At 38.5% G+C, this 25006-nt stretch overlaps 1 protein-coding gene across 4 annotated transcripts in view; it reads left to right on the top strand.

Annotated features, from left to right (window-relative positions):
- slc12a5a (solute carrier family 12 member 5a) overlaps positions 1-25006 on the top strand; it is a 180387-nt gene that overhangs the window by 120280 nt on the left and 35101 nt on the right. For all 4 annotated transcript variants that reach the window (XM_067586748.1, XM_067586747.1, XM_067586746.1 and 1 more), the window contains exons 2-4: positions 2472-2572; positions 4270-4407; positions 23224-23370. In XM_067586748.1, the coding sequence (XP_067442849.1) occupies positions 2472-2572; positions 4270-4407; positions 23224-23370 (386 nt within the window). The remainder of the gene's footprint in view (positions 1-2471; positions 2573-4269; positions 4408-23223; positions 23371-25006) is intronic.

Genomic DNA, 25006 nt, shown 5'->3' with positions numbered 1-25006 from the left:
GTGCTTCTACGAGCTGACAGCCCGGTGGAAGTGTGAGCAGTGTGTGTGTCAATTATCCTGGCACTGATGATCCTGCTCAGTGTGTTGTTCAGAAATGCTGGGAAATACCAATTACTGTGGAGAATAAATGCTACAACCAATTACTAGAGACAATTCCAATGCTGCTGCGTATGGAGGCATACATATTCTGGGAGGGAGTGTTGCACAGAACAGCAGGAGTGACACCCAGGTTATAGCTGACCTGCCAGACAAAGTGGAGGATAACAGACAGTATTTGCATGGCAGTGTGGAACTCTTGGTCCAGGTCATATACTTGTCATCCTAAATTGCTGTTTTTAGAGAATCTGATATCCAGAATGTCACAAAAAGCACAGTTTCATCTGTATGAGGATGTAGCTTCCTTTTCAATGTTTCAATTGTAAAGAGTTTGAGGTGCTTTATACCGTAAATAGGTTACTCGTTTTATTTGCTATGTAATATTTCTTGTGCTATTGTTTCTTTAACAATAAAGTGGCTACAGTAAATTGTTTCTGAACAAATAAATGTTTGTTACATTTTATTCCATAATCTATTTTTAATAGACCCTCACTAATGGCATGGACATTACATTACCTCATGACATGCAGTCTTTAAGAAGCTAAACAAAATGAATTATGACTTTTTAGAGTTGTAAGAATTTATTTGGCTCAAGCATAATTATATACAGAAGGTTGGATTACAAGTCACAAATATGAATGAACAGCTATATAGTGGGCAATTTAATATGGCAGATATGTAGTTTGATGTGGTGACTGTGGATACTTCACAGGTGGTCTTCATCTGAAACAGGGGCAGCCTCTGTCTCTGTGGCCTCTGGAAAAAATACTATTAAAAATCTCAAAGAATCCATATTAAATCCTTTTATGCCAAGAGAAAATAAGAAAAGTTAACAAGGAACATTAATAATACACAGATGTGGCCTGTATTGTTTTGAAATACTTTTCTGTTTTCAGAAAGCAGCAATGACAGTTTGACCAGAACAGACACTCATGCCAAATAGATTAACCAGATGAACAATATTCATATTTTGTGTGTATGACTTAAGTGTAACAGCCGCCTCTTGCACAGCAGTGGAGTCAGTGATACATTTTCATGCAATGTCATGCCTCCTGCTGATCTGTGTGTCTATAATGGCTCCTGAGTGGTCGAGGCCTTCTGGATCAAAGTTGTGACATCCTAGGCCCTGATAACATTTTATTTCCATGGCCCTGTGAACTCTTGGGATGGAGCTGTAGTTTTTGGCCTCCTTTACTTTGATAATGCTAGCAGACATTTGTTAACATCCTTAAAGCTACATTACTGTTCTATGCTGGGTACATTAAGCAGCCTTCCTGAACTTGAAAATATGCATTTGGACAACTGCATTGCCTTACAATAACAGCAAACTAACTGCAAGCTAAAAACACAACACATTAAATGTTTACCAACCTGCAGGGGATGCACGCAATGGAACCATCTGCCCTCTGATTGGACAGATTGACTCTACGTTTGAAAAAATTGGATTCAGCTGTAAAAACAGGGTCAAAATTGTACTTGTAACTTGTAGTTTGTAGCTTGTAACTTCAGTGTCGCATATACAGGTAGGAAATTTGTGTGTCTGTCTCCCAGACTCTGTGAAACCTCACTGTTGAAAATATTCCTGCACAGATTTTAATTATACATACACAAAATATTTCTACAGCTACTTTTTACACATGCAAATTATATCTCTGTGCACAAAACATTTCCACAACTGCAGAATTTTATTACACATTCACAAACCATTTCACAAGCTCAAAATATTATTGACCCTTATTTGCTTCCATATGTGCCTGGGACTGTGAACTTGCAGACAGATGTTTCTCGGTGGAATCATGATGCCTACAGCAAGCTGTCACCTAAATAACATCACACTGTTTCTACCACTCTGTGTTTCGAGGGCAAAAAGCTGCAGAGTACTTGAACATTTCATATTATTTCTCTGTGTTGGTGTTAAAACTTGTGATCATTTGTCAGCGTAGCAAATGGCTGATTGAGATGTTCCAGTTTCTGTTCTTACTATGGCCATATGGAATATATAGCACTGCACATATTGTGAATGCACACTCCATTAGGTATCGTTCTGTTTCTCTGCATTTCTGACTGTGGGCGCTTTTATGGAGACGACAAGCCTCTCCTCCTTTCCTGGCAGACGTCCGCTTTTTTTTTTTTTAGCCTTCTGTCTGTGTGTCTTTCTCTGCTAAAACAATAAATAAATAAATAAATAAAAGAAAGTCATTCATCACAAAAGTCGGTCTGTTCCTCAAGGTTGTTGTTAGCCTACAAAAAAAGAATTTTGACATGAAGAAACTCTTGTCTGGCTTCTTGCTTTATGCTCTTGCGGATGTGGTCTTTGTGGTCTACTTTTATTTCTGTCCAGTCTAAAAGTGGATGCGTGTGTCTGTTTCTTGCAGGTGACAGTAACCCCAAGGAGAGCAGCCCCTTCATCAACAGCAGTGATGTTGCCGCAGAGAAGAGTCAGCAGTATGACGGCAAGCACATGGCCTTGTTTGAGGTACAGTCCAATATTCTGATTTGTTAACGCACACAATCAGGTGTGATAGTAAGAAGCAGGATGCACTCATTCTCACAATTCAGTGATTGAATGGGGGCTCTGACATCGATTAATGAGGGTAATTACTGCGTGAAGGGCGTGCGGGAACCTCGGGTTAAGTCAGGCAAATCTTACACTGCAACGGCGAAGGACTTAAAGGAGGCAATTTGCCTCCACTCTGCACCTATGTATTTATGTTGTGTTCTTGCTGGGATTTCTAAACAAGAAAAAAGAAAATCAGAAAATGAACAATTTATTGTGTAAGCACTTGTTTCAGATGGGTTGGAATTTGCAGAGCAATGTATCACAGATCACAGGACAGAGAAATAGTGACTTATCTTCAGCGATCTAAGTCAACACTCACCAAATACACTATTAATGTAACAGAGTAGGGTTAAAGATGTGGATTTGGCTCACAAGTATTATCTCTCTTCTCTACTTACTTTCCTCCGCTGAAGAATATCCTTTAAAATGCGCTCAAAAATATACGGGGTGGGAGGAAAAAACAATTCCAAGATGCATCCCAATGCCGATGTGGACGATTCTGCATCAATTCACAAATGTCAAAAATCAATTTTCTAAATGTTAGTTAATAATGTGATGTTGACCGAACGAATGGCGAAACTTTACTGCGAGGGCAGTGCAGCACCTGGACAGTCTACAGCGCACACATGCTAGAGTTCATCTTCACAAAAGGCAGCAGTGGCAAGCTTGTTTTGATTTAATGTCTAAATAATTACCTTTGCGAGATGAACGTTAAGTATATTGTGAACTTTATATGCCTTCAGTCAGAGACTAACAGAGCAATGAACTCCAGCAGTAACAAACACACACTGTAGCATTAAACAACTTAAACCAACTCTGAGGTGAAGAAAGTAACTGGCTGTCAGTCTGTTTCACCTCAGAAACCAATAAGCTAATGGTGCAGCAGAGAAGCTGCTCTCCACTGCTGGAGACATGACGTTAATAACAACACAGCACAGGACTCCGCCTCCCCCTCAGTTTATTATTCTCATACAGGCAGAAGACTGTAAGATGCTTTCATATTAATTAATTAATTAATTAATGCAGTTAACTTTTTAAAATAAAAAGGCTGTGGACCATTTATCTTATCTGCCAGCAATGTTCATATTGTATTTCAGTGGACTAAGGACCCTAGTGAATGGTTTGGTACACAGTATACTGGAGCAAGAGACTGATAATACCCATTAAGTTAGGCCTAGAGATCTGGAATTGTATTCAGGTTGACAAGATGTAGAAGATATATGGTGATCTGCATAGTTCTGGCATAAAGCATGTCTTAATTATTGTCATTCAAATATGACTCATGATAGACGAGGACCAAAAACACTTTTTTGAGCCTTATTTGAACTGATGTAGTTTTGTTTGTGTTTTCGCCACATGCTAATAAACAAGCACATTTCCAGAAACTAGAAGATGTCACTTGTCAAATGAAGCCTAATACATGCATCGTGGCCTTACAGTTCTTCTGTTATAAGCTTTTTCATTTGGGTGTGCCAAATAGGCTAAAATTCTATAAACAGGGTGGATGTTAAGGGGTTGAAATCGAATCGTGAGATTCCCAAAGATTCCCACCCCTAAATAATATGATGGAAACACTGACCCCAGCCCTCCTGTCTGTATTTGTGTCTGCGCAGGAGGAGATGGACACCAGCCCCATGGTGTCGTCTCTTCTCAGCAGTCTGGCCAACTACTCCAACCTGCCCCAAGGTAGCAAGGAGCACGAGGAGGCAGAGAACAACGAGGCTGAGTCATCACGCAAGAAACCTGTCAAGGTATTTAACAAAACACATGTATAACTACACACATACAGTGCATACATGCAGATATGCATATTATGTATGTTATGTATGTTATGTATGTTTACACATACAGCATACTATAATCAGGCATCATATATTGTGAAGATAGCACAATTTGAATCACAGCATACACATTTGATTACATCAATTATATGTGTTTGGCTGTAGCTGTGGATTACTGTATGTTGGTAATTATGACTTAAATCCTTAAATCAGTAATTCATAGTGAGGAGAGTCCTTACGGGTGTGCTTTAAACATGATACTAAGCACAGTACATGCAAACTATAAATGCAATGTAATTGTTTTATTAATTTCATTTTATTCTTTTATCAGACCACAATATAGTGGTTGTTAAGTTAAAACATAAAACCTATATGAAACTACTAGAAACAATTAAAATTTTACAAATTAATATAAAAATACATTAACAAGCAGTAGTAGTTCAGCTCGTTATTGTTGTTTTATTATTACTTGGAGGTTCTGTTGTGCACAATTAGCAGCTTATTTGCATTTTCTCCTTTTTTTTCTCTTCACTTTCCATTATGTAAATCGTATTTTGAGCTGAGCTTGCTACAGGTGACCTTTTTACTGTAAACTATGGTGATCTGTGTCCTCTGTAGCAGCAAACATTAGCAGCTACTTCTGGATGCATGAGGATGTAAAATCTATGTAAAATTCAGGTTAATCCTTTTAAAAATTCCCAGTTTTTTTTACTGAAAATCAGAAAACTCCAAACATTAGGTTTAGGAGTGCTGCAGTGAACGTAAAAGCATTAATGGGTCTTCTCGAGTTGTGTTTAATAAGCAAAAAGATAGTGTTGTCTATAACGCATTTTAATGCTAATGAGGTTTTAATCATCTAATTATATAAACACTTAAATATACTTAAAGTCCCTCTCCACTCTACCAAAAATGTGTCCTTCATTTGGATGTTTGAGCTTCACTGTGCAGAATGATTTATGTGCAGAGTTTAACACTAAAAGGCTGTTTTCACATTCATCTAATTTTGTGGTCCAGGACTTTTCAGTGAAGAAGTAGACATCTTGTATCCAGCAGTTAAACTTTTGAAATGGACAATACTTGCATATTCATAGATTTTTTTTAATGAGGTAGAAGCAGTCAATGTCATTTAAAGGATTTTTACAAGGTGATTGAACTTTTTTGAGGAAAAACCATGTCAGACACAAACTATTTTTCAAGCAGATTATTTTTATACACAGTATATCTTAAAATATGTCAGGACGGGATCTTTCTCACTCTATTTTTAGTCAAAAAGTTATGAAAAACAGCTCACTGTTATCAGATATGTATGTTGATGCTTTCCAGATGAGTTTTCATGTTGCTTAATACAGCACAGAATAATAATATTATCAGCTGCAATTTAATAATGATGATTTTATTGTTAAGAAATTGAATTCCTTCTTGAAAAAATACTCATGCATCATCATCAATTAAAAAATCAACATACTCAGTGTCACACAGAGTGTATAGATTCATCATCTTGCTGTGGATTTACATTTGCTGCTATAATATTGTCTACGGTGTACCCTGGACTACTTGTTCACCTGAGGTAGGTTGTTATGCTTGTTGCTAAGCGATGGTCATTAAGTGTTACCAAATATAGTTTTGTACATTCTGTTAGATTACATCATAAATATCCCTAATAGCACAGTTTTTGATTTTTTTATTAACATGTTCACTGGAGAGCCAGAAAAACTCCACCAGTTTAGAACTTGTCAGTCATTTTCTGTTGATATCATAAATCCCTTGTTCATGTTACTGGATTGCATCTTAAATGCCACTCACTAATGAGTTCCTTCCACATCATCCCCTGGTATTTTTCTGCCGTTGGGTGTTGAGACGTCAGCAGGAAGGAGTTTACTGTTCATGCTTTTTTTTTTTTCTCAGCACTTGATCGACAGATAGGCAGCTACATTAATAATCCTGTGAGAAATGGTGGTGTTAGCAGCACAGCGAGATGTGACATGGCAAAGCTTGTAAGAAAAGAGATAATGATGATAATGCAAATAATGAAACAAGTTCTGCCAAATTACTGGGACAGACTGGTGGAAAATGGACTGATTCACATTTTAACATATTTCATACGGACTTTTAAAAAGTTGAAACTCTGTGACTCCATACTCGGATCATGTGAGGTAAAACACAGTCTAGACATTATGAGTTGCTGCAACAGTGACAGGTTGACAGATTTTGTGTGACCTTTGACTCATACAGTCTTTCTAAGTGTCCAATCAGCCTGATATTTTTTTCCTTCCCCTATATATTTGCTTTTCTCCTCATGTGTCAGTCACGTTTCCATCCTTTTCCTTTCCTCCTGGTCTGTATCACTGTTACTCAGACAGGTCTTCATTCGTCTTTCTCACCTTGAAGCAAATCACTGATGATGACCTTGGATGCCAGTGTACCTGTCGATACACAGCGAATCCAGATGGGTCCTTTAGATAACCATGTACAGTATATCCTCAGTGGGAGAAAAAACATTTTAAACTGACAGTGGAGATTAGGTTTATATGTATTGACCTCATGACCATATTGATTAGTGCATATGTACCTTTCTTAAACACGTATAATGACAAAAACAGCATGAACTAAGCAAAAAGAACCTTAAAATGCATAAAAACTCTTCACCAGCTCCGATTTTTTGTTTTTTCTAGGGATTTCAGCCACATCTCATCAGTGGTTGGAGTCTGCTCATTTGTAGTGAAGATGGTTTAGTTGTTCAGGTGTTATCACTAAGTACTGTTTTTTTTTAGCCACACTAGCGGCACAGCTCTAGGGGTAGCAGCAACAGTTGTTTGGTCCACAACTTTGATTCAGACTGAAATATCTCAACAACTAATGGATGGATGAAATGGATGAAATTTTGTTCAGAAATTCATGATCCTCAGAGGATAAAGTATGATGACTTATCTTCTCCAGCAACACCAGCAGGTTGATATTTGAGGGATTGAGTGAAATATCTCAACAACTATTGGATGAATTGCTTTGAAATTTGGTGCAGCCATTCATGTTCTACTAAGGCGATACCTGAACTTCTTCCTCTAGCGCCATTATCAAGTCAAACTGTTTATTTGTCCCGTACTTTGGTTTATGATCAAATACCTGCAGAACTAACTTTGTGTTTAGTGCTGCTTAACAAATGGAGCTAAATTAAGACAATGAACATGGTAAACTTTGTACCTGCTAAACCTTAGCATTGTAGCATTGTTACTGGCACCATGTTAGTATGCTGATGTTTGCATTTAACTGTAACAGCCTCACAGAGCCACCACCATGGCTCTTACTAAAAAAAACCCTAAAAGACTAAAAACTAAACTAAACTATCTCAATGACACCTGAGCAAACTCCATTTGCTGAAAAAGGCATCGAGATGTGGCTGAAAGCTCCAGTAAAACCAAGCAAGTGAAATTTTCTTCTAAAGTGACATTTTCAAGGTCAAGAATGAACCCTCAAGCTCAACAATAGAATAAAATAGAGTACTTCGATGATTCCATGGAAACAGTTGACCTAAAGCAATGATATGCCCAACCCCTTCGGAGGAGGCCACAATTGTTATAAGGTGAGGTGAAGGGTAGTGTGCTGAACCATAAAGGAAAAATCATGAAACAAAGAAAAACATGGAGGGATAACTTTGTATTGCTGCTCTTCAAAAACCAGTCAATTCTCTCCCATTCCACTCACTTATATAGCATGAGAGCCTGCCTTTCCAGTTCAAACTGGCCTATCAGGTCAGAACTCTAGGATGGAGAGTTGACAAGATTAGCAACAAATATACATTGTTTTCTTAACTTGCTCATACCAACAAGGCCTCAATTCATTGGCCTCAGATAGTTTGTGTTCTTTGCACAGGTTTGAGAATCTGAGATTTTTGCCTCCAACCCAAAACAACCGATGTGAATGGATTTTCATTTGGGAAAAAGATTTAAACTTAATCCAAATACATTAAACTCAGCAGCAATGTCTCTTTCCATGCACAATTTCCTAGGTACTCCATAGACCTCAATGTAAGAAGTTTTCACTGGAAATAGTTTCTATTGAAGAAAAAGTCCCCATGAATTCTGTAAACATTAAGATCTCTGGATGATCGAGAGTGATGGGGATACTGTTTCTGGAAAGAGATGTAATTTGGGCGAATCAATTTTAAAACAGCAATTTTCTGTTCTGATGATGTGAGTGATGACTAATGATGCAGGTAGCAACTGTGTCCACATGGGAGTTCATGTCTTCACTGTGGAGCTATGTGCTAGTGGTATATTCCTCCATTATCCCAGTCCTCCCAGTTGTCCCAGATGTAAGATGATTTGTCTGGCTCTCCTCAGCTTGGCTAACCCTGGGAGCAGGTCTAATCTCCCCCTTGTCACCCCAACCCCTTCAATACTTTAATTAGTATGCACGCTACACCAAGCTGCTGCTTCTCCAATCAGCAGCCCATTCCACTGGCAATCTCTCCATCGCCATGAGAGGCTTTTCATTAAGGCAGCCCGTGGCGTTTTATCACTTACACAGCGACCCCTCTCTTTCTCCCTCTCTCTCTCTCTCTCTCTCTCTCTCTCTCTCCCTATCTCCTTCCCTCTCTATTTCTTGCTCCACTCCCTCTCTCTTTTCCTCGCTCTGCATCTCCTTCATCATCAGTCCCTTCAGTGAGTGAGTGAACGAGTTGTGTGAGAGGCAGAGCGAGGGAGCCGGCTTTCTTTGTCGCAGTGTGAAAGCCAAGATTAGAGATTTGGTTGGCGTGTGACGTGAGGGAACAGTCTGGAGGTCGCACAGGTTGTGATGGAAACCAGTTACGGCTAATCTGATGGCAATTTTCACTTATCTGACTCATTTGAAATAATTAACATAGAAAGACAAGTTTATTTTTCTGGCCCCTTTAAAACTCCGTGGCAATTCACAGAGCTTTACGTGAGGCAAAGAAAGGCTTTAGAGCAACATTTAAAGCTGCTGTAATCAATATTTTTATATTAACAGTGGATGAACACACAGAGAATTATCACCCGACTCTGCAGTTCCTCTAAGCTCTACAAAGGCTTTTAGCATCTTTCAGCTCATTGTTTTGGTTTTCAGCCCACAACATTACTGTTTTTGGTTCTCTCACTGCTTTCAACAGCATTGTTTCTAAATGCAGCAGATTTTCAGCATAAAAAAAAGAGGAAAAACTTAACATACTCGTTAACAAAATTAGCAGCTAGCTGGTGAACATAGTGGAGGATTTAGCAGCTAAACAATCACATATTTCACGAGTTGGTGGAGACCTAAACAGAGCAACAAGGAGAGTGTATATTGGATTAGATATATTGGATTGGATTAGATTCACCTGAACGCCTGAAACATGACTCCAGTTGAATGCTAATGTTGCTCCACGTGTGCTAGATGTATAAAAAGAAAACTGTTTGCTAACACATTTGTCATATTAACTTCATAAGGTGATAATTTGTAAGTTATGTTTACAGTTTTTTGTGCTGCCCCCAAGTGGCCAAAAAATTCAAATACAGGTCTAAAAACAGTGAAAAGGAAATTAAATATGTTAAAATAAGATCAAATACACTAAAAGTAATACACAAGAAATGCTATTTCAGTGCAGTTACAGTGTAATAAAGAGCTAACTCGAATGTAATAAAAGAAATAAAAGAGCAGAGGCATTTAGATTTGAAAGTAGCTGAAGGTGGGGTACATTTAAGATTATCGGGATATTTGTTTCAACTGTGAGCAGCATAGTAGCTAAATCCACCGTTGCCATGTTATTTATTTATTGGGTTTATATTCGTCAATATTACAAAAGTGTTTTGATCCTTAGTTGTCAAGTGATTTGTAAATTAGCAGCAGTGCTGTCTTTTTTTGTAACTAGCCTACTGAATGTACCGCTGTTGTCTAATGGGCCAGTTTCTGGACATGAAACCTCTAATTTCTAGAAACATTAAGATTTCCCCCTTGTTGCTAAACACAATACATTTCTGTCTCATCTTCACTTATTTAAAAGAGTTTTCTAATGAATCCAGGAATGTAACTTCATGTGATAGAGGTGTGAAAAATAATAGCATATTCTGTTCCTCCAATAAAATCCAGCATAACATTCGCTCTGTAATGTCTTGTTTATCGACCAAACTAAACACAATACAAACCATGAACCTTTTTACTTTTATTCAAGTAATTTTCTAGATGAGTGCTCTTGCTAAGAACTACTGGAACATTATTCCATAGACTCTCCCTGCTTTTTACGGCCTAATGTTCCACATAAGTGTTGTTTCCTTTCCAGGTGTTTTATGATCCTTGCTCTTAGCTGTGCCCTCACCCTCTCCAACTCACTTTCCCCCCTCTCTCATTAGACCGGTGCATCGGATCAGTATTCCTGTCAGCAGCCTTTTGAAAGATGTACAGTATCCTGAACATCAATTTATGTTATATATTACTGTAGCGTGCAGAAATTTCACAGCTCACATATTGTCCACTTAGCTAAGACACCAGGTTAACGGGCTTTGTGGAGGTTGTTCTACAATGTAGGGCTGCTGCTAATTATTGTTTTCATTATTGATTAATGTGATCGTCACAGTTTCTCATAGCTCATGTTGGCGTCTTCAGATGTCAAAAGTCAAGAGTCCAGAAACCAAAAATATTCAATTTACAACCATATGATAAACTGGAACCAGCAACTATTTGGCATTTCTGCTTGAAAATGACTGAAACAACTGATCAATTAGATCAAAAAGCTGTTAATTATTTTTGGATCCACTAATCGACTGATCATCTACAGTAATTGTTTCAGTTCTACTACCCTGCAAACATATCAGTACAGTATAATAATAACAACTTGGAGCCATGGAACTTCAAAAGATGAAAATATTAAGATGGACATCAGATTAACAAAAACACTTAAATACAGCTTCAATAGATTTAAAGTAAGCTCAGCACAATAGATGGCAGAAGCATAAAGCAGGCTGTAGATAGATGTGAATATACAAATGTCTGTCTGTAATTGTGTTTTGAGATGGGACTTGAAGGTTGACACTGACTTGGCGAGCCTGAGTTCCTCTGGCAAGACATATCAAGGGCCTTGACAGCGAAGGCTGTGTCATCTCTAATTACCAACTTTGATCTAAGAAACAGCCAAGAGATCCTTGCCAGAGGACCTCAGGCTGTGATTTGACTCATAGTGGGTAAAAAAAGGGCAATTCAAGAAAGCCATGATATCTTATTTCAAGCAGTTAAATGTATTTTTTTCCATATCCAAGATACATAATATTGTCAAGCACTATTTGCATTAAATTATCAATCTTGTTTCAAGTAAACTGACTGATAATGGAAGTAATTTTGCTTACCTGTTTGTCAGATGATACTAGCTTATTTCTCCTGATTAAACCATATTTTGTAGTGAATCTTTTTGCAGTGTAGACCTCATTTTCAGCTCACCTGCCCTCTCTCCTGCCCAGTTACTGCTGACCTGAATTTATGAAAGCAAGAGATTTAGTGTAGCCTCTGTTGAGCGGAACATGTGCATTAGTGGATAAGGAGACTTTTAGCCTCGAATGTGATAGTGTGGCTAAATAGAGGTTTCACAACTGGCAGTAATACATTAGGGTTTGTGGAGTCTTTTAACATAGAATATTCTAGTAACACATGTATACGCTATTTTGAGGTAGTGAGCCTTCAGCACCACAGAGGACATTTGGCTTCAACAGTCAGTTTTTTACAGATGACTAGCGGGTAACTTTTACACACACATGCACAGACAGTGTTGACCGCTGAGTGACTGGTTCATCCACAGCCGGTCGGGGAGGCTGATGTTCGCTGGCCTCTCCTCTCGCTGTCTATTTAATAATTCAGCACACCTGAGCAGAAACACATTTGCCCTATCAGCTCCTGTTTGGCCAGTAGAGCGTGGAGATGGTGTTACAAGTTCCCAGTCTGCCTCCCTCACTGTTAGTCTCCCCCCTCCACCTCACACCTGTCTCTCTGCCTTCGCAAATATAAAACTTAAAGTGTGCATCCTCCCCTCTCCTCTTCGCTACATGTGATAAGATATTTTAGTGTAGTAACATAAGACTGTATTCATCATCATAAGCATTGATTGCAGTAATCCACCGATCTTCCGAAGGAAATTCAGACAAACTCATGATGTTACACTGAGTGATCCATACAAGCGGCAACTATCACAGCTTGAGATTTAAGCGAATGCGGAAGTACCTTAAAGTGTAATGCCACCGACGGCCACTAGATGCTCCAACTAACTCATGTTCAAAAAGCGTCATTCAGGCCATCTAATATGTGTGCTGGTGTTCATTTAGGAAATTATTGCTTTGTTAATAAGATTTGAAGACTTTGAAGACTAGCTTTGATGTCCGCCGTGTGGGCGTTGATTGATAGATGTAATTGACAGTTCGCTTGTCTGCTGTCAGACTATCGTTGCATTATTTCTGTAAGTTTAATGTTACTTGATTATGATACCTGCCCTATTAGCACAATTTAGCTAAAGTAGTTAACGATAACTCAAGTGTGCAATGCTTGGTGTTCCCAGTAAGCTAGCATTCGATTCGGTCCAAGGTAGTGGGGTGTATTTCCAGAGTGTGAAGACAACACCCCGCAAGGAAGATCCTGGTTCCCAATGGGAAAAGATGGCACTGACCATAAGCAGCAACTCAAGGCTTCAAACCGGTTCCAATGCAAACCAACGGGTGACGTCACACCTCGCTGTGTCCATCTTCATACAATCTATGGATCCATGCAGTAACAACAGCACATTGCTATCAGCTGGCCCATAAAGACAGATGCAGTTCAACAAATTTAGGGAATTAATAAATATTTGGCCAAAGATCCAGAGGGATTTGGACCTCCACTTGATGCTGTTCCTGCTTGCAAGCATAAAAAAATTCCTGTAAGAAGTGATTTAAAAGATGACACTAGTTTTTTCCGCCTAAGCAGTTTGGCAGGGTGTCCCAGAGCTTGAGGGCCTGGACGTTTCCTTTTGTCTCTCCTGCAACTCTTGTCAGATGTACTGTATGTAGTCTCCCCACGTTCCTCCCCTACTCCCCTGCCCTCTTTCACTTTCATTTTCTTTCCCCTGCAGCTAGCCAAGGATATGAAGTTGCTTTCACCTTCCCTTTTAACTCTTTTCTTCTCCAAACTCTCTGTCTAGTAAAGAGAAACTGCTAACGTTGCTGGTCTCAGCAATTCAGGAGATGTCCATAGGAGGGTGGAAATAAGACTGTGGGGGTGTAAGGAAAGAGAAGAAAGGAAAAATAATGACCAATCCAGTATACGTCTAATAATATACTGTATGAAATTACAGCTTTCAAGGTAGGTATAAAAGAATTTAGGAATGAAGGAAGAGTTTTGAGATGAGCAAATCCTGAAGCCTTAAGCCACCTCTGTGGATGAGGTTTGGTTAAGTTTAGGCAACTGAAACTACTTAGTTATAGTTAGGAAAACACTGATGCCATGGTTTAAAAAAACAAATGTTGACTGTGACCTGTGGTGTCTCCATCCCAGTACCCTTGAAATTATGTCCATATTGGCTGATTCCACACCTCATGATTTACATCCAGTACCAACATGCAGTCTCAATGCAGAGAGTAGTCTGTCCTTTGTGTAGCGACACGGACAGTAAAGGTGTGAAGGTCAGGGTGGTGAGTGGGCATGTAGCAAGAGACTCGAGTTGACATGTCCTGTCCCAAATGTTTTAGTTGCCTAATCTTAACCATACCTTGACCATATTTTATATTCATATTCTTAGACTCTACTGGAATATCTTTGCTTGATTTACAATTCAGAAACTCTTTATTTATCTCATACTGGCCCTTTATGCTGTTCCTCAGTTCAGCCTTTACCTGAAACAGGCCATTTTAGTTCCTGACTCTTTAAAGCCCCCCTCCCAATTCTCTGGCTCCAGAGGCTATGTAAACAAACAATAGTAGGATTTCACTTCTTTTACCTGCTTTTTACTCAAAGTGGAACCAACTCAAATACATCCTTACATGTTCGAGCCTGAATCCGATCCGAAACATGCAAGAACACAAACCCATGATACAACCTCGGCAACAAAGGCTACAGAACAGACGGCCATTTTTGGGCATGTGCGAACAATCTGATGTCATCACAAGGAGGAAGTAGAGGTCACCTCAAGTTTTGGAACTTTGACTGTTTAACATAGATATCTAACATTATAACAGTATAAAAAAAAGTATGAAATGTCCCCTTTAACTATACCATAGTTGGTCAAGCAAAGATATTGTAGAATTTTAGAAACAGCATTGGACTTTAAAAAAACATTGTCATTGAACATAATCTGGGGTTTTTCCAGAATCATCCAATATCGACTTTCTTGTCTGGCGACAGGGTTGGATCTCCCCTGTCACAGCCACACAACCATCCATCACAACCTCCTTCCTAAGTGGCTGTAACAATGTCACACTACTTCTATATTTGCTACTGAGGACAGTAATCACTCTCACAGCTGCAAGAGATCTCTATTGTAAGGAACATGAACATAGATTATTTCAAAAGTTTGAATAAATAATCAGTTTTTTTTTCTGGTGAGGGCTGAATAAAGGAAATTGAGGAATCTCACATTTTCTTAAGGCAATAAAATGGTGTTTGGATGCTGTTTTAGTGCTTCAGAGCTCAATGGATCATGTGAATAAAGCACTGCTGATGGATGTAGAGGATTGAGAGAGCAAGAAACAGACGGAGAGAGAGAGAGGTCCAGTCTGGTGAGAGGCTAGTGGTAAGTGGTAGGGCAGCAGTGGTAGGGCAGCAGGAGGCAGAGAATCTGAATTAGGTGCCACGGCAGATGTATCAAAAGGTCCTGTTGTGCGTCTAGCACACCTGAGCCATCCATTCTGTGGGCTGGCTTCACTTCCCAGGGGGTCGGTGGGCAGCTGTTCCTTCCTAGTTCAGTGGTGCCACGCTGGCCTACCTGTGGCTGTGCAGCAGTCAGTGTTCCCTTTGCTCACGGTGGCCGGCCCTCGGGGGAAATCATCACACCGCTGGCTCCCAGCCCATTAAACAGACACTGATTCCCTGTGTGTGTATGCGGGCATGTTGTGCGTCTGTCAGAGCAGACGCTGGTCGGGACTGCAATCCCATCCACAAATGAACAAATGAAACACCAATTGAATGAAAATAGAAAAGCGGCACTTTCAATAAACGTTGAGCCTTTTCCCCAACGGGGTCATTTATTCAATGCATATACAAGCGTTCCATCTGTTTCAGTCTATTTCCCAATATGAAGTCATTAGAAACATCCATTAGTTACCAGATCGTCTTGTTTTTGTGGCTGTTTACCAAACCCGCCAAGGTGTTTTATCATGTTCAGGTTTTCAGACTCGACATTTGACAACGGTGTAAGCCCTTTCAGTATCTATTATCTGTGTCTGTTCATCTTATGTAACACCCAGGATTTCTAGCAGACAAACACTGTTTCAAAGCCCGCCTATTGTTGAATCTGGATTATAATTTATCACTCAGCTGTGAGCTACAGCAGACACTCATATAGCGGGCCAACATGCAAGGCCTGCTTGATTATGGTTCTCCATTGTGCAGAGGAGCAGGCGGGGAAAATTAATTTGCAGCCTAGAGAAGGTTATTGCCTACTTTGGTTATGTTACTCTGCTGTGGAGTGTTGAGGGGCATAAACACCTTTTTTAATACTGCCTCGCTTTCATGCACCTTTTAGGGCAGATTAGTGTAATCTGTAATCATTATTTGCTGCCGCTCTATGCTTTTCAACCTGTTCTCCTCTAAAATCTACAGATATATGTAAAAGCCATACAGTGCTGTTTCTGACAAACTATTCTGGCAAGATGTTATCTTATTGGGATTCTGACCTCAATATACTATTTACTACAAAGCTATACTTTTTCCTTATCTATTTTTGATAAAACAGTCAAGGAAGTTGGTATCATGGTTACAACTAATTCTCTTCCTGTTTTGATCTGTTTGAAGTGGCTTTGGCCTAATAAAAGAGACTAAAATATATGTGTTCACCTTTCTGGCTTCAAAAGCCACAAACAAAAGTCAAAGTTTCAAAAGTTTTAGAAATCCTTTTTTAATTAGAATCACCCACCTTGAAAGGACTCACAAACACCTTCATCCTCCTGAAGGTGTTAGGTCTGCCATTGTACACTACAGTATGTAAATGCTGACAGGTTTTCCTCTAATATCTTACCTGTTATTGCAAACTGACCTCAGCTCCAGCTTCCTGCTCCACTTTGTGCAGTGGCAGCAGTTTTGGGTCTAACAACAAAGTGCTGATGACAGGGGTACCTTTGTGCCTGCAACACCTGACTGCTAATGTATATTACACACCAAGTCCCTGAAGGACCTGCCAATGGAAACTCAAACTTCCTAATTACAGTATTACTTCTGGGTGGGAGGGTCATAAAAGAGGACAAATGTGTTTGGTCAGTTTTCTTCTTTCAATGTTCTGTTTTTCATCTGAACAGTTTGTTACTGATTCAAGTAAATAATGGCCCTTATATATAAATATACACTGTACAGTATGTATGTTTTATAATTTACTATAAACATGGGTTAAAGGTACACTATGGAGTTTTTACATGTGTCACCCTGTTGACAAAATTAATACAAACAATGCACAATACACATTTTTTTTATTTTGTTTTGCAGATGTTTTATGAGGAGAGACATGTTTTTGTTTATTATAAAACGCCACATTGCACCTTTAAAACCTTTCTCCCCCTCTCTCATATACTTGCTGCCCATACTTCACACTTCTTCCTCAAAAATTTAAATAGTCAGACTTTTTTTTTTTTTAGCATATACAGCTCTTTGTGGATTCTTGAGCAAACAAACACAGACAGTGAGCTCTTTGGTTTCTATTAATATGAATTTTACATCTTTGATTTTCAGACTAACTGCAGATTGATAGAGGAAATAGGTGCACAAAGTGAAAAGATGTTTACAATACTTGGATAATGCATATGTAGTTTTATAGGAGCCTATTCAGGGTTACAGTATTCATAAAAAAAACTTTATTAAGACCCTTGACAAGCAGATGATGAAAAATCCTCTCCTCCAGACACTGAAGGGCACAGTCACAGTTAGATCACAATCTGATTTGCATAGCTTAGACAACAGGCAAACTGTGCAAATCATTATCATACAGTGGGGAAGGTGACAGAGATGGACGAAGTTTGTTTTCCTCTGCTCCCTTGAGCAACCTGTGGAGGCCAGACTCCCTGCTGTGAAGATTGAGTTACAGAAGAGATGAGGTTGTAGTTTACACTTCAGTTTCGTCGAGGACAAAGTGCACACAAACACACATATATATAATTCTGACAAATGCACTGTGACAAAAGGACTATAATGTTGTCACTCAATAGAACATTAATAAACATAGATTACCAACACAGTTCAGCTCAGAAAAGATCTTTATTTTTCCACAAGTAGATATTCTTTTTGCATCAAGGCTGCATAAAAACATAAAACATAAACACTCAATAAGAAAACTGAAAACATTCCTTATTTCTTACTCCTTATCCGCTAAGGATCAAAGGTGCCATGTGTTGTACTGACTGTATTTATTTTATGATTTTGGGATGTATAAATAAAATTCACTTGACCTGGCTTGACTTGATTTGAGTTTTGCAAATTTACATCCCATACCAACATACCAAAATTCCTGGAATTGTTAAAAAAAATATTGAGTCATTATAGATCTTTCAATTTTACATTTCTAATCCCCTTGGAAGTACACTCCTTGAGATGTGCTACACTTGTCCTAGTACTTCTCCCACCAAGCTGTAGGCATACACCACCTATCAGCAAATCCGAAAACTACACCCCACTCCTGTGTTATCAATGGCTTCTGGGAATTTTTGGGTCCCTCCTCGTATGACAGAGAAGGTCAGGGCTGATTCTATGATGGATTTATAAAATAACACCATCAACCTCCAGTCGACAACAGAAACATTTAACCTCAGCAGAAAATATAGTCTTTGTTAACGTTTTTTCCCTATTTTATTGATATAGACATGAAAGCTCAGTTTCTTGTCAATATAAGTACCAAAGTACAGTACTTACCCTTCAACACTGGTCTGAGAAGAATGGTCTGGAACTGATGTATTTCTGGAGTCGGTAACAACATCTTAACAGCAGCTTTCTCCACAGCACAGATCTTGTCTGGATTTTACAGTGAGGTTAATATGATGTCTGCTGAGTCAAACCAGCAGTCTGATATATACTATATTTTATTTTTTAATTTTTAAATTATTTAAGGTGCCTGATCCATTCTTTTTTAATCGCAGATGGTGCGCAATGATATATGTCATACATGTCATGCTATGTTGTGTTATGTAATGTCACATAATGGTGTGACACATTATATGATGTAGTATATGTGCACATAACACATTAACACATGACATGATGTAATATGATATGAAACTACAATATTATATAACATGATATGATATGATATGATATGATATGACATGACATGACATGACATGACATGACATGATATGATATGATATGATATGATATGATATGATATTATTGACCATGTTAATAAGCCATTTGCTGCTGTACACAGCTGGATCAGAGGTTTCCAAAGTGATAAGCTTGCTAATTACAGTTCAGAGTGTGAGCTCTTGCTCTGTTGTTTATCTAAAGGAAATTAGAAGATAATTATATTTGTGAGACCTGTTTGGACTTGCTCTCTCTGTCTTTCTCCCTCTCTCTCTCTCTCTCTCCTGCTTTCACTCTCTCTTCTCCTCTCTACAAACGGTACATCATTAATGCCGGAAAGCGAGCCTCTCCAAACAAATCACATACTGTTGCATTAGACACAATATTATTCATTTGATGTCAGCCACTTGTCAGGATGATTTGATTAAAAGTCTGGTTTATAAATTCAGCATCTGCTGTCACTTCCCAGTGCAGGGCTTCCTTTTAAAATCCTCCATCTTGTATCACGTCCATCCTGTTACAGCAGATTTAATAACCACTGTCGAAGAAATATATTACTGTCCGGCACTGATAACCATAGCAAGTCATTATTTCATGATGCATTTTGGAACCAAAGATAAAACAGCCTGGAGATACTGGATTTTTGAGGAAGATGCTGATATCGATATTTGAGAGTTTAAAGTTGGATATTGATATTTGATATATAATCACTTTTTTGACACATAATATAAACAAATATTTTAATAAGGGCCTCTTAAATTTGGTTAATAAAGAGACTTTGACCATGAGCAGGATATTTTGGTGATATTTTTTGGATATCTTGTCAGTGCTCTCTGGTGGAGAAACTGTAATGTAACGGTGACACTGTTTCTAAATTACCTTTAAGTCTCCTTCCACTCAAAATAGTTCCTTCAGTTGGATGTTTGAGCTTTACTGTGCAGAAACTAGAAAGTTGAGAAGAAGAAGACGAAGACTCTCTGTTCTCACCTTAAATCTGAGTTTCAGATGAGCACATATTAGCATGAAGTTGTGACATCACAACTGCTTTGGATGCCGATCACAGTCAGTTATGCTACTCATACAACTGTGATGTGGAAACTTGAAACCTCCAGTGCAAATACACTGAGAATGGACTTTCATTGAAGCAGGAAACACCTTGTGTCTTATGGAGTTTAAATTTTGAAATGAGAAATATTTGCATAATCATAGATAGACCTGGAATTTTTCAGTGAGGGAGGAGTAGATTTGGCCTTTTAAGATTTAGCCATAACAAAAAAAGACACTGTGCATGTGTGTACTGTCCAAAAACATCTTATTTATGTCAGTTGTTTTGCACACTGACCTATAGTAGAAACACAGTTTTACTCTGCTGTGCACTCCTCGTTGTATGGTCTTGAATGACAATAAAGTTCACTTTGACTTTGACTTTGACATTGAGAAAAAAAACGAATTTTAATGCTCAATGCCAGCAGGTGGCACAAGTGCTTAGATGGCACATTCAGCACATCTACATTTGCAATTGTAAACTGCTGCTGCTGCTGCTGCTATCAATGCACTTATAAGAAACAGGTAGCCCAGTTCTGCCTACCAGCACATCTAAAGGCCAATCAACCAATCAACACATTATATTGTTTAATCTGTTTCCAGTTTTTATTCTAAGATATCAATCTTCATCTAAGTCCCAACAAGGAAGCATATTTCCCAAAATGTTTTTAAACTGCCTGAACTCCAGCTCTGCATCAGGATGGTGTTGACTGGAGCTGTTTTTGGATGTTTTGCATCAATAATATTGTGCGGTTTTGTTCGGTGAAATGTCTTTTGATTTGACAGACAGAGTGTGAGGGTTCTATATCCAACATATTTATCTGTAATTTGAAAGTGTGTTGCCTGTTGGATTTGTTTTGTATCCATTTTTAGACACAACTCAAAATATCTCAAAATGCGTGCTTCATTAGCTCAACAGCGTAAAAGATCCCATTCTAAAAAATAGATTAGTATTTAAAATAACCTAACAAACAACAATAAATAACACTGATTCGCTCTTATGAGCGTGCAGTCTGATGGAGCTGGTAATCCCTATTTTGCATAAATTGCTTGTGTGAGAAGAATTATTATCACTACAGCTACATTTTGTGTTCAATCTGTGAAGTATTCACCTCTTTTGGGACAAACTCATGTGTAATAATGTCTTCACTGACATAAACCGCAGCTAATCATCCCTCTATTCATCCTGTTTGTCTGCACTAAAGCAAAAAGATGCAGCAGAGAAGGTTTGTCCATGTGTTATCTGTGATGTAATGATGTGACAGTTAAGGTCTGTGCTCTCACTTGGTAAAATGGGTCATGGCTGGATATCGGCATAATTACCCTTCATTGGCCAAGCTGTCCTTGAGCAGGGAATGAATATTTCTCTATTATGTACGGGGTCAGCTGATGTGTCCTTCAGATTTAATACATGCCATCACATTGGTGCAGACACACACACACACACACAGGACACATTCACACACAGGACACATTCACATACTGTACACAAACAAATAAATGCGCAAGTGACACACACACACACACACACACACACACACACACACACACACACACACACACACACACATCAAGAACATCCCAAAAACCTTCAAAAAGAGAAACCTGCTATTAATCAATCTGAAGTGTGACAAAATACATCTTCAATCTCCAAGTGTCAGTAATTGCTTTCAGTGGAATGGCCTTGAAACTGATTATTGTTTTATATGAGGACATACAAAGCAGCTCTGTCTTTGTCCAGTGATCCACACCAGGGAGAGCACTGCGCCAAAACCAACAAGAACAAATCCACTGCAAAAACAAGGAGCCTACAAAGAAATAAAACGATAATCCATCCAATGAACAGACTGGCCTCCTGATCTCAAAGTTTTCTTTGTTTCCTGGACTCAGAGTAATTATTGGTCTGAAAATCAACACAAACAACGACAAAGGTTTTACAGAAAGCAATGTGGGAAACCTTTAAATTAAATAAATGCAATTAAAAGGTATAATTTGGCAGATGATGTAGATGGAACAACTTTAAGCCTTTTAATCAAGCTCCCATTAACTGTAAAGTGCAAAATACAGTACGTCTTTTACAGTTAAATAATTGGAAAATATTACAGTTTGAGATACATGTTAAACTGCAACAGTAAGGGAGAGTAAAACAAAGAAAGAGAAAGAAATAATAACATAATGGAAAACATATGTTTACAATAAATAAAAATAAATAAAGTCAGTAATGTGGCAACAGCAGCTATTTTAACCCGGAGCGACATATTACAACTACAAATGGGGCCTTTGAAGGTAATAATTTGTGAAGTTCAACAAGTAAATGTCTGTTTTGTCTTACTGGCAGTATGACCATCTGTAGTGTGTTTTGCTCATGTTGTTTGTTTTGGATATTACACTCGGAGAAACAAGACAAGGCACTGCAGAAACTAGAGCACATCTGAACATAGCGCTGGTGTTTTGACTGTCATTTATTTGAGTCATTGCATCATTTACTGACTGTTGCACATCTGGTATGTCGGTGTTATGGCAAATAAGCAAGTGGCATCTGCTGAAAATAGCGGAAATTCAATATTATACAAATAAACATAAATTCAAAGCTCGCCTCCAGACGTGTTTTAATAAATATAATAACACTCTGCTTGGAATAATAATTTGTTTCTGATATGGGTTTTTCACTAAAAAAGTTCAGTTAAAAATGCCTCAATTGACATCTGCTCCTTTTCCCTCATTAAAAAATCCAGAAATATGCAAATATTTTTTGTTTCAAAAGTTTAACTGCTGCTAACAAGATGTCTCCGACTTCACTGGGAGTCAGTTGTCAGCGCATGTGTACTGAAGGCTTGAACATCGCGCTTGTGTGAGTTGCATACTGGACCATAATTAGCTCCAAACTAGTTGTGATGTTACAAATCATGCTAATAGGAACAAACCTTAAACTTTTCAGCAGATGAACGTGAAAACAGCCTTCTGGTGTCAAACTCTGCACATACGTCATTCTGCACAGTGAAGCTCAAACGTTCAATGGAAGGAACAAGAATAAAAAGGCATTTTTGAGGTGACAGGGACTTTGAACTTCATCAACAAAATCATAAAAATCGCAGAAAAGAACTGTGTCACTGCACTGACCAACTGACAAATTTTACAATAGCCTAAAACACAACAACCATGATCACTAATCAGTCATTTTGCATATATTTAAGGAGCACAGCATGTGATTTATTTAATATCTTTATTAACCGTACTGTTAAATTATTATATATGAAAAGAGTTTGAATTATTACAATAACTTCTGCCCTCATCTTCATCCAGGCCCCCCAGCTTGGCACTCTGATGGGCGTCTATCTGCCGTGCATCCAGAACATCTTTGGAGTCATCCTCTTCCTCAGGATGACCTGGTTGGTTGGCATCGGAGGTGTCATCGGGACTTTCGTCATCGTCTTCATGTGCTGTGCCACAGTGAGTCTATTACCTACTTTTATTTTAGCCCTTCTGTTGAAGCACATTGGGGTTGACCTGAAGTTCACACATTTTAAAAATGCATTAAAGAGTGACCTTAAAGTGGAAAGCATCATATTATAGTATCCATGGCAGCAGATAGTCTTCTGGTTATGAGTTGTGCTGAACTAAAAGATACCAGATGTTGTAACCACCATTATTACCTCCATTGAGAACAGTGGAGATTAAAGACATTGCAAGGAGTCATAAAGTTGTCTGAATGCAGCCTCAAAATGACGCTAGTCACCTCAGAAAGTACAAAGCTGTTCTTAAACAAGGCACACATATTTTTGGTTGTTAGCAGTATTGAAAGCCTATGATATGTCATGTATTTTTTATTTGTTAAATTAGTAAGATTTTATATTGACCTTTACACACATTCTATGACCTTGTGTTGCTAATTCAGTTCAGTTAAGTTTATTACATATATGTAACACATATATAGTATATCACATACAGTACATCACATTAAAAACAATCACTTACAATCATGTTAGCATCACCCATACTCAAATCTAGACTATTCAACCTACGCCCTTTTATACAGAGGCTCCGCATTATAGCTGTAAAGAAGATCTGTCATTAAGCCGCCTTTGCTTTTTTGAACCAAACAAAGCCACCCCCGTGCGTGCTTTTACATAGCATGCCAACCTTCCAGATTCAGAGGCATGACATGTAACACAACAGCGTCAGCTCCCTGTCCCACCATGCTGGCTGTCCCTCTTACAGACGTCAATCTGGCTCTGTGACTACCTCCGTAGTCGTCTTATTGTCCCCCACTCCGTGTCCGTACCTTTTATACAGAACTTTTAGAAGTTTTAGAGTTTTATTGTCTTTGGGTTATCATATTTAGATTTACTCACTCAAGTGGTAGTATTGAGATGCGTCAAACCCAATAAAACTGTAACTGCAGTCACATGACAGTAGCTATGATGGATATCTTCAAAGATTTTCGATCAAACAAGGTTCTCTTTGAGGTATGCAGAAAGAAGGGAGCTGCCACTTTATTATCACTCCAGTTGTGTCTTATAGAAACTATGCATTCAACTTGTAAAAAGGACAAAATTGATACACTGTGATGTTCCCTGGTACCCACTAATGTCAGTGTTGCAAAGCCATAGTCATGTGTCAGAGTGACTTGGTGTTGGACTGACACCCTGTCGTGGCCTTGAGACTGGAATTACAACAGACACTGTCCCACAGGGTCGACAGCACTGCTGTCAGTAATCTGAGTGGCTGTTACAAACTGATCGTGTTTGACTTGTTTGATGCATTTGATTGTCAGGGAACATACAGTATGTTGTGCCTCTTCACTGAATGCGTAACATCCTATCTATTCTGTAGAAAGGAGCAGGACTTATTTTACCTGAAATGTCTGTTGAACACATCCCATATTAATAACAAGAGCTTTCTCTCGAGCATCAGGAAACATTCTTCACACATTCAATTTCACTTTAGCTTTTCAATGTACTAGTGCAGTGCAGTGTAGAAAAATGAATACAGTTGATGTGAGGTGTGTATGAGTATATACACCAACAACATGAAAGAAACTGTAATAGTGAATCTTTTCTCATTTCAAGTATAAAGAGGGCTGCAT

This window comes from Thunnus thynnus, chromosome 4 (assembly GCF_963924715.1).
Source record: "Thunnus thynnus chromosome 4, fThuThy2.1, whole genome shotgun sequence".
NCBI classification, from domain to species: domain Eukaryota; kingdom Metazoa; phylum Chordata; class Actinopteri; order Scombriformes; family Scombridae; genus Thunnus; species Thunnus thynnus.
This window is presented reverse-complemented; position numbering and strand designations above follow the sequence as displayed.